Source organism: Suricata suricatta, chromosome 5 (genome assembly GCF_006229205.1).
Source record: "Suricata suricatta isolate VVHF042 chromosome 5, meerkat_22Aug2017_6uvM2_HiC, whole genome shotgun sequence".
NCBI lineage: Eukaryota > Metazoa > Chordata > Mammalia > Carnivora > Herpestidae > Suricata > Suricata suricatta.
The window spans coordinates 153,178,576-153,194,050 of record NC_043704.1 but is presented as its reverse complement, the minus strand read 5'-3'; the positions used below and the strand labels follow the sequence as shown (position 1 = coordinate 153,194,050).

The 15,475-nt window shown below is 63.0% G+C and overlaps 1 protein-coding gene across 1 annotated transcript in view; it reads right to left on the bottom strand.

Annotated features, from left to right (window-relative positions):
* SCN5A (sodium voltage-gated channel alpha subunit 5) overlaps positions 1-15,475 on the bottom strand; it is an 86,476-nt gene that overhangs the window by 50,486 nt on the left and 20,515 nt on the right. Inside the window, exons 4-10 of the mRNA XM_029940546.1 lie at positions 15,077-15,166; positions 13,727-13,855; positions 7,362-7,453; positions 3,926-4,156; positions 2,233-2,296; positions 811-952; positions 236-433 (exon numbers count right to left, since the gene is read on the bottom strand). Of these exons, the coding sequence (XP_029796406.1) occupies positions 236-433; positions 811-952; positions 2,233-2,296; positions 3,926-4,156; positions 7,362-7,453; positions 13,727-13,855; positions 15,077-15,166 (946 nt within the window). The remainder of the gene's footprint in view (positions 1-235; positions 434-810; positions 953-2,232; positions 2,297-3,925; positions 4,157-7,361; positions 7,454-13,726; positions 13,856-15,076; positions 15,167-15,475) is intronic.

Genomic DNA, 15,475 nt, shown 5'->3' with positions numbered 1-15,475 from the left:
CTACAGGAACCAGCGTTTCCCAGCATGCACCGCGCCTACAGGCACCGGCTTTATTCAGCAGGCGCCATGTCCACAGGCACCAGCTTTACCCAGCATGCATCATACTCTCAGACACCAGCATCGCCCGGCAGGCACCGCGCACCCGGGCCCCAGCTTCGCCTGGTAGATGTGCCCACAGGCACCCACAATCAGGCGGGGGCGGTCTGGAGGGCCCGTGGCTGCACTGCTGACCCACCTCATGCTCCTTCTTGAGCATCTCCATGGCCTCCTGGAAGCGCTTTTCCTTCTCCTCAGTCTCAGCGATGGTGGCTTGGTTCTGCTCCTCGTAGGCCATGGCCACCACAGCCAGGATCAGGTTCACCAGGTAGAAGGAGCCCAGGAAGATGACCAGCATGAAGAAAATCATGTAGATCTTCCCTGCAGACCTCAGGGTCTGAGGGAGCAAGGGGAGAGAGGTTATCTTCGCTGGGACCCCTGCTGGGTCATGGTCATGGAAGTCCAGGTTGTCCGGTCTGTTCCAGTGGCCACAGCCCAGGAGGGAACCGAGCGTATTCTACTACAGAGAATGACCTCCATTCGGGGGATAGGGCCCGCCCACACGGGGCGGTGGAATGTTCCGGTCAACAGAGGAAGCGCCGCGTCCAGAGGGGTCATTCCACCAGCAGGGTGAAGACACGTCCCCTCAGAGCACAGAGGATCCCGTGTGGAGGGACGGGCACCTGGTCACCAGCATGAAGTTTCTCTGCTTGCTGTGTGCCCCCACTCAGATCCAATTGTCCCTGTGCCCTGGTCCGAGACGTGCCCACGCACCTGCTGGTAGAGGCGCTCCCAGCAGTCCTGCGTCATCAGGCGGAAGAGTGCGAGGAAGGCCCAGGCGAATGAGTCGAAGCTGGTGTAGCCATGGTCAGGGTTCTCTCCGGCCTTCAGGCACCGGTAGCCCTCGGGGCACGTCCTGCGGTCAGACACGCAGACTGCCCCACGCTGCGAGGGGCCCTGCCCCCGGCCAGCACTGGTCCCCCTGCTTCACGGGGCCCAGCTGCACCAACTTAGAGCCGCACTGCTGGGCCCGACAGCGGGACTTCTCGTGCGAGCCTTCCGCCCGGGGCACCGTCTCCCCTTTCCCGACCGGTCTGTATTCAGAGAGGCCTAAACCCAGCTCCCTCCTGCCCACCCAGCACGCCATCCCTGCTGCTCTCCGTTTCCTCCCCTCTCACGGAGGTGCCGAGGGCTGGCGCACAAGTCTCCTCCGCTGGCCGCTTACCCCACAGGGCGCTGGGCACAGAGCAGGGCACACAGGGGGAGGGCGGGAGGTGTGGCCGAGCAGCTTGGAGCCCGGGGCAGAGGCCAGGCGGCGGGGCTGAGGGATGATTCTGGGGTGGGCGGGCTGGGCCTGGCCACGTCTGGAGAACGTGCCGGTTTGCAGGGCTGCACACGCAGGCATGGTGGGGCACGCCGGTGGTCCCCAGGGCTGGATGGGACAGCCTCTCTCCCCAAGAGGGGCCGCTGGGCTGGTTGCATGCTTGTGGGAGACAGAGGTGGGGGAGGCGGCCCCGCAAGTGGGAGGGCACCGCCAAGGGGCCTCTGCGCCTTGCTAATGTCCAGACCATCTCTTTAGTGACAGAAAGGGCTGGAACTTCCTACTGAGAGACGTCTAGACCGCAGCACCACAAAGCCCTGCCCTCAACCAGCAAGCCTGTGTGTCCCTTCTAACAACCGTGGTGCAGTCACGCTGACCCAGACCCCGGATGCCCAGGGCCCCGGGAGCCGCACGAGGTTACTGGGCATCTCCGGGCACCACCCTCAGCCTGTAGGTGTGGGCTCTGCTTGCCGTGGAGGAGAGTCTAGGCTGTTGGGGGTAGCTGGCTCCTGACCCAGTGGGCAGATGGGCAGGGAGGGAGTAAAGACTGGGTGTGGGGGAGGGGGAGTGGCCCTGGGGGGCTTCTGGAAAGGAATGGAACCAGGGTTGGGCTGGTGGGAGGCACTGCAGGCCCTGTTCGCCCTCCTGCAGATCTGAGCCCCCTGCCTCTTTTAAATCCTCTTATAGGGGTCTTCCCTGCGGGGGGGAGGGGGGTCAGGTCACCAGGGGTCTGGCAGGGACCAGACTACGGGCGGGCCTGGGGTCAAGAGGGTAAATTCAAAGCACAGTCTGTTGAGAAAGCACCGGGGGACACTGCCTCTCCCCTGGCTCTCTCTCCCCTCCCTCACCCCTTCCGGGGAAGGGACACCACGTACCCGGCGTCGGAGCTGTTTCCACACAGCAGCACATCGGAGGTGCCGTTCTTCAGCAAGTAATTTTCTGGAAGAGAAACACCGGAGGGTGAAGGCATGTGTGGCCCAGGCTCCTGGGCTTCTCACTTGGCACCCAGGGTTCTGGGGAGGTGGAGACACGGCCGGTGGTCTCGCCTCTGCCCCTGCCCTTCGCCCCACCCTCTGCCTGGCCAGGCCTGGGGCACTTCCAGCTGCTTCTTGCTCCTCCTCAGACGTTCAGCTGCCGGTTGTCCCCACAGGCCCAGAAGAGCCAGGAAGTGCCCGCAGGGAGGGTCTTCCGTACCCTGCCCTGCCCCACTCGGGGGGACAAGCAAGGCCAAGAGAGGCCCTGCGCCAGGAGCCAGGGGTCTGGGCAGAGCTGGGCTACTGGGTCACTGCATGGTCTTGGCAGGCTCCTGGGCCACTTTTTTTTTTTTTTTTTTTTTACTAGGCTCCACACCCAATGCAGAGCCTGACTCAGGGCCTGGACTCACGAACCCAAGGTCAAGACCTGAGCTGAGATCAAGAGTCAGATGCTCAACCGTCCAAGCCACCCGGCGCCCCTGTCTGGTCCTATTTCTCTGTGCACAGGTGGTGAAGTGATGCCTTCTACATTCCCCGAGGCAACAGCACCGTCTGGTCGGACACCATCTGTCCCCCATCGCCACCCACCTCCGCTTTCCGCAGCGGTTCTCCAAGTGCCCCGACCGGCGGGGCATCAATTAGAAAGGCAACTTCCTGAGCGCGGGGCCGGCCTGCTGACTCAGGAGCGTGGGGCTGGGGCCCGGCGGTGCCTGTTTTCCGGAACCCCCCAGGTCACTGGGACACACAGAAGTCTGAGAACCACTGCTGTGCGGCCCCAGCTGAATCCTAAGCAAATTGAGTCACTGGGCTTTTGTCTGTTCCTTTTCCCCAAGTGGACTCCTGGTGTCCGGAAGAGGCCCTAACTCCGGAAAGCCCCTCGGGGACCTCGCACCAGCGTCTGCCCTTGATGGAGGCTGACGGCACTGGTTAGGACGGCACTGGCCATCGGCCCTGAGAACAGAAAACCACGTAGCAGCGAAGCGACAGGAGGGGCGTGCACGGACTGTGCGATCGTGGAGTTTGCTCCCCCCTCTCTCGGGTTCTGGGGGGCACGTGTACGGGATTAACATCCTGGCAAGGACCACTGCAGCCGGCCAAAACCTCCCCTGTAGGCAGGTGGGGCCTCGGCACCCCACTCTCTCCAGCTGACCCCTGCCCTCTCTCCTCCCTCTCTCTCTCCCTCTCTCTCTCTCTCCCTCTCTCCCTCTCTCTCTCTCTCTCTCTCTCTCTCTCTCTCTCTCTCTCTCTCTCTCTCTCTCTCTCTCTCTCTCTCTCTCGGCAGGCCGGTCTCCGCCCCATTCTCAACTCTCCAGGGTCAGGCCCACCTCCAGCTGCTGCCATCCCTTGTCCGCCTCTCCAGCTGCCTCCCTCCCACGTGCTCCTCAAGCATCTGGCCATCGAGCCCAAAGCCCGCTCCCCGTCCCTGCCCCGTCCACTCCTGCAGCCCTGTGGGGCGGGGGCGGCGGTCCCCTGAGCACACCTCTGGGCCCCGGGGAGATCAGGCGGGGCTTGAGCGGCCCTGCGGGGAGGCCTGCCCTCTGGCCGGGCCTGTGCGGCCTCCCAGAGCCCCCCGGGCCGCAGAGCATGCCTGCACCTGAGTGGTTGAGGTAGAGGTCCAGGGACGCCCACACCAGGCCGTCGGCCTCCACCGAGCCGTTGGTGCCGTTGAGCATCGTGAAGTTGCGGACGCACTTGTGTCTCAGGTTGCCCATGAAGAGCTGCAGACCAATGAGGGCGAAGACGCTGAGGCAGAAGACCGTGAGGACCATCACGTCGGCCAGCTTCTTCACGGACTGGATCAGGGCCCCCACGATGGTCTTCAGGCCTGGGGGTGGCAGGAACGCACGGGGGTCACCCTCAGGCACCATGCTCCCCGCCCTTGTGAGAGGGGACGGGGCCTTCGGGGGTGCTGGGCCAGGGGGCAATCGGAGGCGGGGGCAGGTGGAGGATGCCTATTCCAGGCTTTCCAGACCCAAAGCCCCCTTTCCTCCATCACTGAGCTCCTGTCCCGATTCTCTTAGGGCAGAAGTCCAGTCCGGCCTTATATTCTCAGAAGGGCCCAGGTCTCTGCTCTCCACTAGCCCCATATATGGAATGGGTGTGGGACCTGCTGGTTTCTTGAGGAAGAAAACACTAGAGCCTGTCCCCATCTGGCAGGTCCCGAGGTAGGCCAGGCCTCGTCCTGTAAATGTGACCGGTGGGAAGGACACTGAGATCCAGGCCCATTCCAGGGCAAAGGAAGGGCATCACCCCTGATCCTTGAGATGGAGACACACAGGCCAGTCCTGGGACAGGAATGTGGTGCGTGCATGGCAGACGGGGGCTGTGAGGAGTCTGGCAAGGTCTTGGTGGGTCATATCCTAGGGGTCTGTCCTGGCCAGGGCCCCACCTATGGGAAAGGTTCAGGGGCAGGGAAAGGGCTAGCTTAATTTGCATTTCCCTCCTATACCCTGTCCCTCTGGGACCCCTCCCCATCCATCCCATTCCCCCAAAGATGTGAGGGGTTAGTTGCACAGCCCAGCTCCCTGCAGAAGTCAGCACCACACAGCGAGGTGACAGAGAAGCATGTGTAGACGCCTTTGGTCTGACACTGAGCCGCTGTCCTACGGCAAGTTCGAGCAGAGCGTCAGGAGCGAGGGGCTTATCTGCCAGCAGCAGGGCCCCGCCTCCCGCCCCCACTCCCCACCCCGTGCCAAAGCGGCCAGATCTCAGATTAAGCAACATCCACCCATCCGTCCATCCATCCATCCATCCACCGTCCAGCTGGTTAATGTGTTAGGAGCACCCGTGGTGGCCGTGCCCACAGCTGCTGTGCCCATGCCTTCGAGCAGGGAGGCAGCGGGGGGCATACAGGAGAGGGGGAGGGGAAGCCCTCCCCCTGTGCCCTGAACCTGCTGCCTGCCAGGGCCCGGAGGCGCTGGGTGTGCTCTGTGGAGATCATCCTGGCAGATGCTGGCAACCGCCCTGGGCAGGCGCGGACCTTGTGGTCTGGGCCTGGAGTGGCAGGGGTAGGGCCCGTCCTGTCACCCAGCACCCCTCATCTCTAGCAGACCCCGCAGCGGGCACATTCTGGTTCTGCTCACCAGGCCTGGAGACCCTGCCTGCCTATATGTTGGGAAGAGGGGGGCACAGAGCAAGAGGTGGTGGGCGGAAGCCAGTACACCCGAAGTGAACCCTACCTCAACCGTTAGGCTAAGATATCTTTGGCCTAGAGCAGCCCGTCCAAGGTCCAGTACAGCACCTCCTGGTCTGTGGACGCGGTGTCCAGTTGGTGAGCACAGAATCCAGTTCTTTAAATAGTTCTCATATTGATGACAGATTTCCTTCCAGCAAGAATGCGTCCCATGAAGCAATGGAATTCTTTCTGAAGAGCCAGGAAGGGAAGGGTCCCCGGGCTCTGCTGGGAAGCTCCTGTCACTGAGGTTCTAACAGGCTGGGCCAAGGGCCCCAACCGTTCTCATTTCATTCCCATGTTGTGGGAGAGGGACTGAGGTCTGGAGAGGGCCAAGGCTCTTTAAGCCTCAGCCCAGGGGACACCTCCTCCAGGGAGACTTCCAGAAGGTTGACCCCAGCATTTCCCTAATGACCACTTTCGGAGTCTGCTGCCTGCTGCCGCGCTGGGCTGCCGGCAGCTTTGAAGGGTCTGGCGGGGCTGGGTTGGGGTCGGCAGGCTCCTCCATGTCCCCAGGACTGAGAACCATTGTCCTCTGCTAGCCTGTGTCTTAAAACAGGCCGGAACATGCCTTTCCTCAACAGCTGTGGTGAGTGTGCTTCTAGAATCTCGTGGGTGTGTGACGTGAGGCTGTGGCTGGGACCCTAGAGGACAGGCCCCGAGGCTTCCGACACGGAGGTGTGCGCCGAGGTCAGTGACAGTGCCTCGGTGGGGGCGCTGCGTGCACCGGGCCGGGCCGCCTCACCTGCGGCCAGTCTTAGCAGGAGCCCCGGCCCCTCGCGGGCCTCCCGCGGGGCTCAGAGGCCGGGTCGACCCCAGCACAAGTGGGGGTCCTCTTATTAACCCCACCAGGCGAGAATCTGAGCCCCCTGCCTCCCCGGGGGCAGCCGCAGCCACACAGGGCTTTCCAAATCAGCAGTGGATGCGGCCATCGGGTTCACCTACTTGTACCCCCAGCTCTGATCCCCCCAGATCAGGGGCATCCAACCTGTCTTCTAGCTGCCTTCTTGAACCGAGTGCCTTCTCCAGTTCTGACGGAGGCTGCGCCCGGGAAAGGCTCTGAGGGAACGTCTGGGGACTGCCCTCTGTGCTGTGAGGTTCATCATCAGCCTTTCGAGCACTTTCCTGGACAGACGGGGTGGACGGGCTTTCCCCAGAGGCCGTCGGGCTTAGATTTCCCGGGGACGGTTGCCAACATCTGTCAAGGAGAATTTCTCCGAGGCTCTCATGCACGGTTTGCTAAACCTCTACCGCGCCATGCAGCGAGGGCTGTTAGACGCCAAGGCTGGACGGCACCAGTCCACAGAGTACACTCTGTCCCACAGAGAGTGGCGGCGGCGGCTACATGTCACCAGAGGGGGCACAACACGGGCACCGGGCACTCAGCCCCGAGGTTTCCCTTTCTGCTGTGTGTGCGTGCGTGCGTGTGTGCGTGTGTGTGTTCAGAGGTGTGTGTGCGTGTGGTTTCCCTCAAGCCCAAGGTTTTGGTTTCCTTATTGGAGGATGATGCTTCAGGCAAAAGCACTTCATACGCAAGCTCTTAGCTATTCAGGGTGCTGAGTTCAGTTTGGGAAGGACATCGCTATCTTGGGAAGAATTTGGGCTCAATCCAGGACCTGCCTGGGTGCTGTGTGCCCCCTGGGTGCCCACGAAGGAGGGGCAGGTAGCCCCGAAGACCTTCGTGGGGCTTGGAGGGCACAGCCGTGCCTGCCGCCGCCGCCCCCACACCCGAGCTCCGGGAAAGGTACTCTGGTGACAGGCACGTTCAGACGGGCCTTCCCATTGGTCGCCTTGGCTCCCAGGTGGCCAGGAAGGCCGCTGCGTGTCCCTCAGCCTTGGCGTTTAACCTGGTTTTCACCTGAAATGACTGATATAGTTTTCAGGGCCCGGAGGACTCGGAAGGTACGTAAGGCCGAGACATTGCCCAGGTCCACAAATTCAGTGGTGTATCTGTAACAAGGGAAAGTCACACACGAGACAGTGACAACACGCCAGGAGGAGACACACGGTTGGGGGTGGGGAGGGGAGACAGAGAGAGAGTCACTTGCAGCTGAGCTCCGAGAGGCGAGCCGGGGCTTACCTGGAATAACTGAAATAGTTTTTAGAGCCCTCAGGACTCTGAAAGTTCGCAGAGCCGACAAATTGCCTAGTTTTATATTTTCTGATACATACCTGCAGAATCAAACCACAGTTATTGGGAATTACAAAGCAGCACCTCAGCTGGCCCTCCCCGACCCGCCCGCTCCCTCCTCCCCCTCCCGCAGCGGGGGCTGCCTCCGCCCGGGCCTCCCTCAGGCTCTCCTCATCTCGACCCTCCCGACGCCGGACCTCGGGGAGGGGCTCGAGGGTGCCCACGCAGGAGGCGGCTCTCCGTGACGGTCCCGTAACCGGCCCCAGGAGGCAACTACCCTGCCTCGCTGTCCATGCCACGGGGGACGCGGACACGAAACCACACGGCAGGGCCTGGGGCTGAGGACCCAGCAGGGTGGAGCGGGAGGCCGTTCTCCAGGTGTCAGCCTGGGGACAGAGGAGCCATGTCTCCGGTCCTGGTTTTGTTCGGCATCTTATGTGATCTGTGATCACCTTGCACCCGGCTGCCTTGATCCGTGGGGCCCCCAGGTCCTGGCTGGGATCATCACGGAAGCGAGGCTGCACCCCGAGACCCGGGGAGACCCCCAAGGATGACCGCAGGTCTGCACAGGAGGAGCCACCTCAGCAGTAAGCAGCCTTCTAGGTGTGCTCGGGCCCCAGGGACGCTCCGCAGGGCTGAGTGCCGTGGGTGCTCCCACCCACAACTCGGACAGTCATCCACCCCGGTCTTCACAGGCACAGGAGGGGGGGGCAGTCTCTGGGGGGCCGGGGACTGCCCAAGCAGGGTGTGAGGACACGCATGGATGGGCCATGTGACCAGGATGTCCAAGAGGTGCATGGACGGCGAATGGCCAGGAGCACTGGGACCACGGCAAGTGACTTGTGATATTTAACCAAAGATTTCACATCCAGGGGATCTGACATTTAAGCGAAGGTGTCTTGTGTTTAACAAAGACGGCGGATGCAGGATGTCCGATTTCTAACCGAGTGTGTCTGACCTGGTGTCTGAGCACCACCGGACCAGGACGTCAGCCCAGGGAGGCTGGGGGAGTGCCGGGGGCGGGCTGACGCTGCAGCGTGACTGAGCGGCCACCCGGTCCGAGCTCCCAGATCTGCCTCTGAGACGCGGGCATCTGCAGGGCAGGACGGCAGGCCGTGTGCTCGAATCCCGGCCCAGCCGGGTCCTGCCCGGTCCAGCTCGGACACCAAGCTCATACCGGCTTCCTCCATGCTCACTCATAAGGCCCTTCCGTCTTCATGGGGCCCCGTGGACCATGCCTGCTCCCTCCTCACGTCGTCTCGTCCCTCCAGAGCGGGGCACTCAGCAGACATTTCCTTCTGGAGGCACCAGATCCTTTCTGGGGTGCGGTGTCTCTTCCCTTCCCTGGAGTCACTTCAGCTTGTAAATCTTTCAGCTGCAGCACCAACTTCCGATGGGGAGTCGAAGTCACCTCCCTTGTTCTGGCCCATTTACACCCGTTAATGTGGCCCACGCTCCCTCTTTACTTGTAACAGCTATTCCACTCTCTGTGATGACTCAGATCCCAAACCGCTGCCCCACATTCTCCGCTCAGGCCTGGACTTTCCAGCCCGATGTGGTGCTGCCACAGGACTGTCCGGTTTAGAACACCGCTGATGGCGCCGTCACATGGAACGGCAGCCTGCTGGTGGCCCTGGGCCCCATTTCCTGCTGCTGGACAAGCATCGTGGCCTGGGACAGCCGCTCTTCACGCTCAGGACCCTGGTCTCAGGGCTGTCTCCTCCGGTCACAGGGGGGAGTGGGGCGCTGTGCAGCTCACAGAGAGCCAGCTGTCCTTGCGTGTCCCCTCTGGTCCCATACAGATCCTGCGTGTCCCCTCTGGTCCCATACAGATCCCGCGTGTCCCCTCTGGTCCCGTACGGATCCCGCGTGTCCCCTCGCATCCCCAGCGAAGACCTGTCTGTCTACAGCTTGCACCCGTCTCTGCCTGTCCCAGCGTCCCCACACCCTCAGGCTCGCCCTCCATTCATTGCCTGCCTCCTCAGCAGCTGGTGCTGAGCATAGAGAAGCCAAGATCCCAACGCGGGTGCCCCCTCCCGGCGGCCTGCGAGCCCGGCCCGGCGGCTGAGGACGGGAGTGGGGCTGCGGCCGTGTGTGTGAAGTTGGGACACGTGTGCCAGCCGGCCTGAGAAGTCTGGAAGGTGAGGCGCAGGGCTGGGTGGGCCCGTCTACAGCACAGGGGCTGCTGCCCCTTTTACGTGCTCTGGCTCCTTTGGCCTGGCTGCTGCCCACGAGAGGGCCCTAGGCCTCTGACGAGGCCTCTCTTGGGACCCGGAGATGCGCCGTGAGAGACCCTGTATCTGGCAGTGGCCCCATGTGGCCGCCATCGCACTACCCCCAGCCCCTCATCCTTCCTGCTCTGGCCACGCTGCTGGGCAGGGGTGGACAGCTGGGGTGGCGGGTCATGGGCCCTGAAGGAGCAGAGGGTGGTGGGTGAGGATTCCATCCGTGCCCCCAGCCCTAGGGCAGGGGGAAGCCCTTTAGGAAGCTGAGGAGCCAGGAGAAGGGGCCGCCCCTCACCCTCTGCCTGCTCCACCCCCATCTTCCCGTGTAGCCCTCCTATCATGCACCCCCCTCCACTGGGCAGAGGGACAGCCCACCCTCTCCTCTCTGCCCTGCCTCCCTTCCCCTCCAGGTCCGGTTTCCATAACAACCCCAGGAGATGGGAGGCTGTGCTAACCGCAGGTGATGCCCAGGCGGGAGGGGCCCCAGGGAGAACCCTGGCCTGCGGGGGGGCGGGGGGGGTGCCTGGCAGGCTTCCTGGTAACCTGGCCCTGCCCACCACCTCTACCCTGAGAGAGAGAGGAGCAGGTGGAACCTGGCCGGAAACGCCAGACCTCGGAGCCTCCCGGGAAGGAGATCTGGTTCTGGTTCTCGCGCTGCTGCTGATTCACTCTGTAATTCGGGGTGAGCGGCCGGCTCTCCCCGAGCCTCAGCGCCCCATCCGCGCGACGGGCGGTGGGAGTCTCCGTGACCCCAGCATGTCTGCCGCCCCAGCTCCTCCGATGACCCCAGGCGCCCCGCGTTACTGAACGGCTCTGGCTACGGCAGGATGCGTTTCAGCCATCACCGCAGCATCCCTGTTTCCCATGGCAGAGCCCAGCCCAGGGCAGAAAGGGGACGCCCCAGCGGGCCCATCAGGTCCCGGGGGCTGTGACTGCCATTTCTGTGAGATGCCGGGAACTTGGAAGCAGTCTGCTGGCCTCTGAGGCTGCGTCCTGCTCTGTCACCGCCGGCCCCGGAGCAGAGTGCAGGCGGGCCGGTCTCGGTGAGGCACGAAGGGCACCCGGGAGCCCGCGCCTGGCACGGCGATCCTTCCCAAGTCAGCGCCACGTCCCAGCTCCGCGTGGGGAGGGCTCCCTCTCTCCTCGGAGCGCAGACGTCCCTCCCCGCTCTGCGTTCTCAGCTGATGATCCCGGTTCTCGCCGTGGAGAAAATAGAAGCAATCAGGAGAGCCTCCTCCTGTCTCATCACGGACTCTCCTGTCCATCTGAAATGCCGCCTTCCCCGCTCTTCAGGCCCGTGCTCCACTCCAGCTGGGACCCGGGTCCCGGCCTTGGGACATCGTGAGGGCTTTGCTCCTGCAACTCATCCCCACACCCCCCCTCAGCTGCCCTTCTCCCGAGAATCACGCCCAGTGCTAACCATGACATCTTTGTCCCTTAATCGTGCCCCTCTGCTCGCCTCCCTGGCCCCGGCCAGCACCCCGTTTCGGTCCTCTGTGCAGCTGGCCCCACACCTGGCTGTCCACACGTGCCCACTCTCTCTGGAGCCCTGTCTAATCAGCTGTGTGTCCCTCACTCCGCTGGTCAAGGCTGTCAAGGCCGTCTCAGCCATCTGTGGCGTCACGTCGGGGACCGCGGTGGCGCCTGCCTTGGATCGCCCCTTCCCCAGGCTTCTCAGGGTGTCCTTCAAGTGGAGTCGCGGTCCTCAGCGGGCTTTCAGGGCAGTCCTGTGCCCACGCTCTCCTCCACCCTCCCCGGCGGTGCCCTCCAGGCTCACCCCTTCTTTCTTGACCTCGAGACACTGCAGCGTCCAACGGGACAGTCCCCAGGTGCCGACCCGTCCCCAGCCACTCTCACTCGAGATGATTCATCTGGCCTCCCAGCTGCAAGTCTCATCTGCACCCTGATGGCTTCTAAATATACACTCCACCTCGGACCGCCTTCCTGCTCTCCGGCCTGCAATAGCCAGGGGCCTGCTCCACATCTACCTCCGGATGCTTTTAAACTTAATGCGTTCCTACCTGGACTCTTGATTCCTCCCTCCCTCAGCCAGCTCCTCCCTTGGCCCACCATTTTAACAAACGGTAACCCTGCCCCCACAGCTGCCCAAGCCAAACCACCTCGGGCTCTCCCTTCGGCCCTCAAAGCTCTTCCATCTGACCATGAATGTCTGACCATGAATCTGACCGTGTCCCTCAGCCCCTCCACTTGAACCCTGGTCCCAGCCACCATCTCTTTCCCAGCTACTAAAACAGGCCCCCAGCTTCCGGGTGAACTTGTAAGATGTAGTTCAGGAGCGCCCGGGGGGCTCAGTCAGTCAAGAGTCTGACTTTTCAGCTCAGGTCATGATCTCACGGTTCGCAGGTTCGAGCCCCACGTTGGGCTCTGTGCTGACAGCTCAGAGCCTGGAGCCCGCTTCGTGTTCTGTGTCTCCCTCTCTCTCTGCCCCTCCTCTGCTTGCACTCTGTCTGTCTGTCTCTCTCTCTCAAAAATAAAATAAACATTAAAAAATGTTTTTTAACGTAGCTTAGATCACATCACTCCCTGCTCTCACTGGCCGTGGCTCCCGCCACCCGGGGCTCACACGATGGCCTGCAGAGTTGCACGGCTGTGCCCTCTCTCCTGCCTGCTCCCCTACTCCACTCTTTCTTACAGCTCTGCCCATGCGTAGGTCTACACTGGCTTTGGGCAGGGGGCAGCATCTGTCTGGGCCTCAGTGCCCCCACCTGTAAACAGGCAAGCTGGAGTCAGTTTGCAAGCAATGCACCTAGAAACACAGGGCCTGCGGCATTTTCTCACCAGCAAACTCTCCGGCTGGAAAGCGCCCCATCAGCAGGGCCTGGATGCCCGCTCTCCCCTCCCCGCCACAGCACGGCCGAGCTGACAGAAGGGCTATGCACCACCGGGGTGGAGCTGACCTCGCCATGAACGGGTCAGTTCGGGGGCTCTGAGGGTCCCAGAAGTGGGCGCTGAACTGAACCTTTGAAAGCACCTAGGCCAACACTGTCTTTCCATCAGCTGGGAGCAGAGGCTCCGCTTCCTGCCAGGGCCGGTGCCCAGGCCTGCTGGGTTCTGTGTGCACAGCAGGCGTTCAGGAAGGGCTTGATGACCGAGCCCTGGCCGTGACCCCTGCACAGGAGTTAGCCACCCACCCCCGGAATGCAGCATCCATTGCCGACACATCCCGCGTGGAAGCCCTCGGCATGGCCTCCGCGGGGTCTCTCTCTGGACAGCCGAGCAGGGCCCCAGCCTGCGTGGCAGCAAGGCCAGGGATGTTCACATTCACTTTCTGGAGGCTCCTCGTATGTCCTTGGCATCTGTTTTCCCATCTGTAAAATGGGTGCAAGGAACCCCATCCGCGGTACCTCTCAGGCCGGCGTGAGGACCCGTTGGATGTCAGTGACCGGGTGCCTTAGGATGTGCCAAGTGTGGAGTCTCTGAGTGGAGGGGGCCATGCACCGTGGGGCCTGGGGGCGCCCGCTCACTGCTCCAGGCTCCTCCTCCTTCCTGCTGATTCATTCTTAATCACCTTGGAATCAGGTCATTGTTCACAGTGGCTGGGAGGTTTGGGGCTGTAACGTTGGTTTCCCTTCTCAGAAAGGGCAGAGAATGCGAGGCCCGCATCTTAAAGACGTCCCTGGAGCACTGGGCTGCCACGGAGCGGCAGATGAGCCCCACGCCTGGCCGCATGGTCCAGCGGGCTGGGCCGGGGCCTCTGCCCTGTCCTCCTCCTGCCCCAGCAGTGAGGCGGGCGGTGGGTGGCACCAGAGTAGGGGTGAGGGGGCTGGCGGCCCGGGGCAGGGAGGGTGCCTCCGACCCTCGTGGGGCCCGGCGAGGCCCAGGGCGGCGCGAGGGCGAGATACTTACGCCATGACAATCACACTGAAGTCCAGCCAGTTCCACGGGTCCCGCAGGAAGGTGAATGCGTGCAGGCAGAAGCCTCGAGCCAGGATCTTGACCAGAGACTCGAAGGTGTAGATGGCGGTGAAGGTGTACCTGGGCAGAGAGAGCGCCGGGCCCCTCACACGCCTGCCGCCAGCCCCGTACGGCCCCTCTCCTAGGGGGACCCCTGACCCAGGCCTGGCGCCGGTGAGCGGGTTTGTCCCCCACACTGGACCACCTGTACATCCTCACACGGGCTCCTTCGGCGTGCTGGGTGCCTGCCGCGGCCCGTCGGAACCTTCCCCTTTCCCTCTTGGTTGTCCTGGCCAAAGGAGACCCTCGACTTCTGTCCTCACCCCAGGCCTGGGGGCTGCGAACCTCACAGGGCATATGGTGGCCGCTGGGTCTGCCCTGTGAGGACACTCGGATCATGTCGCTCCCCACCCTTGCTCGTGGCTCCTCCATGGCCAGAGACAGGGGCACCGTCCATCCTCAGCTTCCGACAGGGAGGTGGGCACAGCTGTCTGGGCTGGGCTGGGAAAGGGGCTGAGGCCCCGGTGCCCAGGGCTGGAGACTCCCAATGCCCAAATGCCGGGACTGTGGCCCACACACTGGAATGGGAGCTGGCCACCCTGTGCCAATGGCACTGGGGTGCTGTGGGTCCTGGGTGAGCCCAGCGAGCCACGGGGCACGTCGCTTCGCTATGACAGGCTTCCCCAGCACTCTGTCAGCTCCCTGAAAACAGGCACCAAGTGCCCCCAAGGGCCTATTAGGCCTCTTTAAAAGGTGTAAAGGGTAAGGGACTTCCATTGAGAAGAAAGGACTGGAAGCAGCTCTCAGGAGCTGCGCAAAGGGCCGCAGGAGGCCGCAGAGACAGTCCTGAGGTGGGGACAGTGCTGGGCCTTGCCCGGCTGACACACCCCCTGGCCACGCTGAACGTCACCAATTCCTAGCCTCGTCTTCTGTCAAAGAGGGGCAGTGGCTCAGAGGGTCAAAGGACACGGGGCTTATCCTTCTAAGGCAGGGCCTGGCACAGGCTAAGTGCTCGCTAAGTTTTTGGCATTTTGGCTCCGAGACTGTCTCCAGCTGCTCAGTCCCCGCGGGTGCGTCAGGAAGGACGCTCCATTTTGCTCACCGGAGGGCGTCCTCCCCTGGCCGCTACCTCAGGGCGAGGGGCTGGCAGGACCAGTGGGGGCCATGGGAGGAAGGGGCAGGGCCAAGGACCCTCCGGATGGGCAAGCCCCTCAGGCGACTTCTGCATGACTTCAGGGGCCACAGCGCAGGACGGGAAGAAGGGGGAGAGGGGCCGGCTAGGGAGTCCTCACTGATACTCACTCGACATACTTGGTCCAGGGCGGAGGGTCGTGCTGGGCCATGAACACGCAGTTGGTCAGGATGGTGCACATGATGAGCATGCTGAAGAGCGTGGTGAGGGTCAAGGAAAGCTGAGGGCAGCACAGGGGCCCGTCCCCATGGGGGCCACGGCCACTTCGTGAGGCTGGCCCTGTCCCCTCCCCTCTCTGCAGCCTCGTCCGAGCAGGAGCACCCCCCTGAGCAGGAGCACCCCCCCGAGCAGGAGCACCCCCTCAGCAGGAGCACCCCTCTGAGCAGGAGCACCCCGTCTGAGTAGGAGCATCCCCCTGAGCAGGAGCACCCCTCTGAGCAGGAGCACCCCGTCTGAGTAGGAGCATCCCCCTGAGCAGGAGCACCCCTCTGAGCAGGAGCACCCCCTGA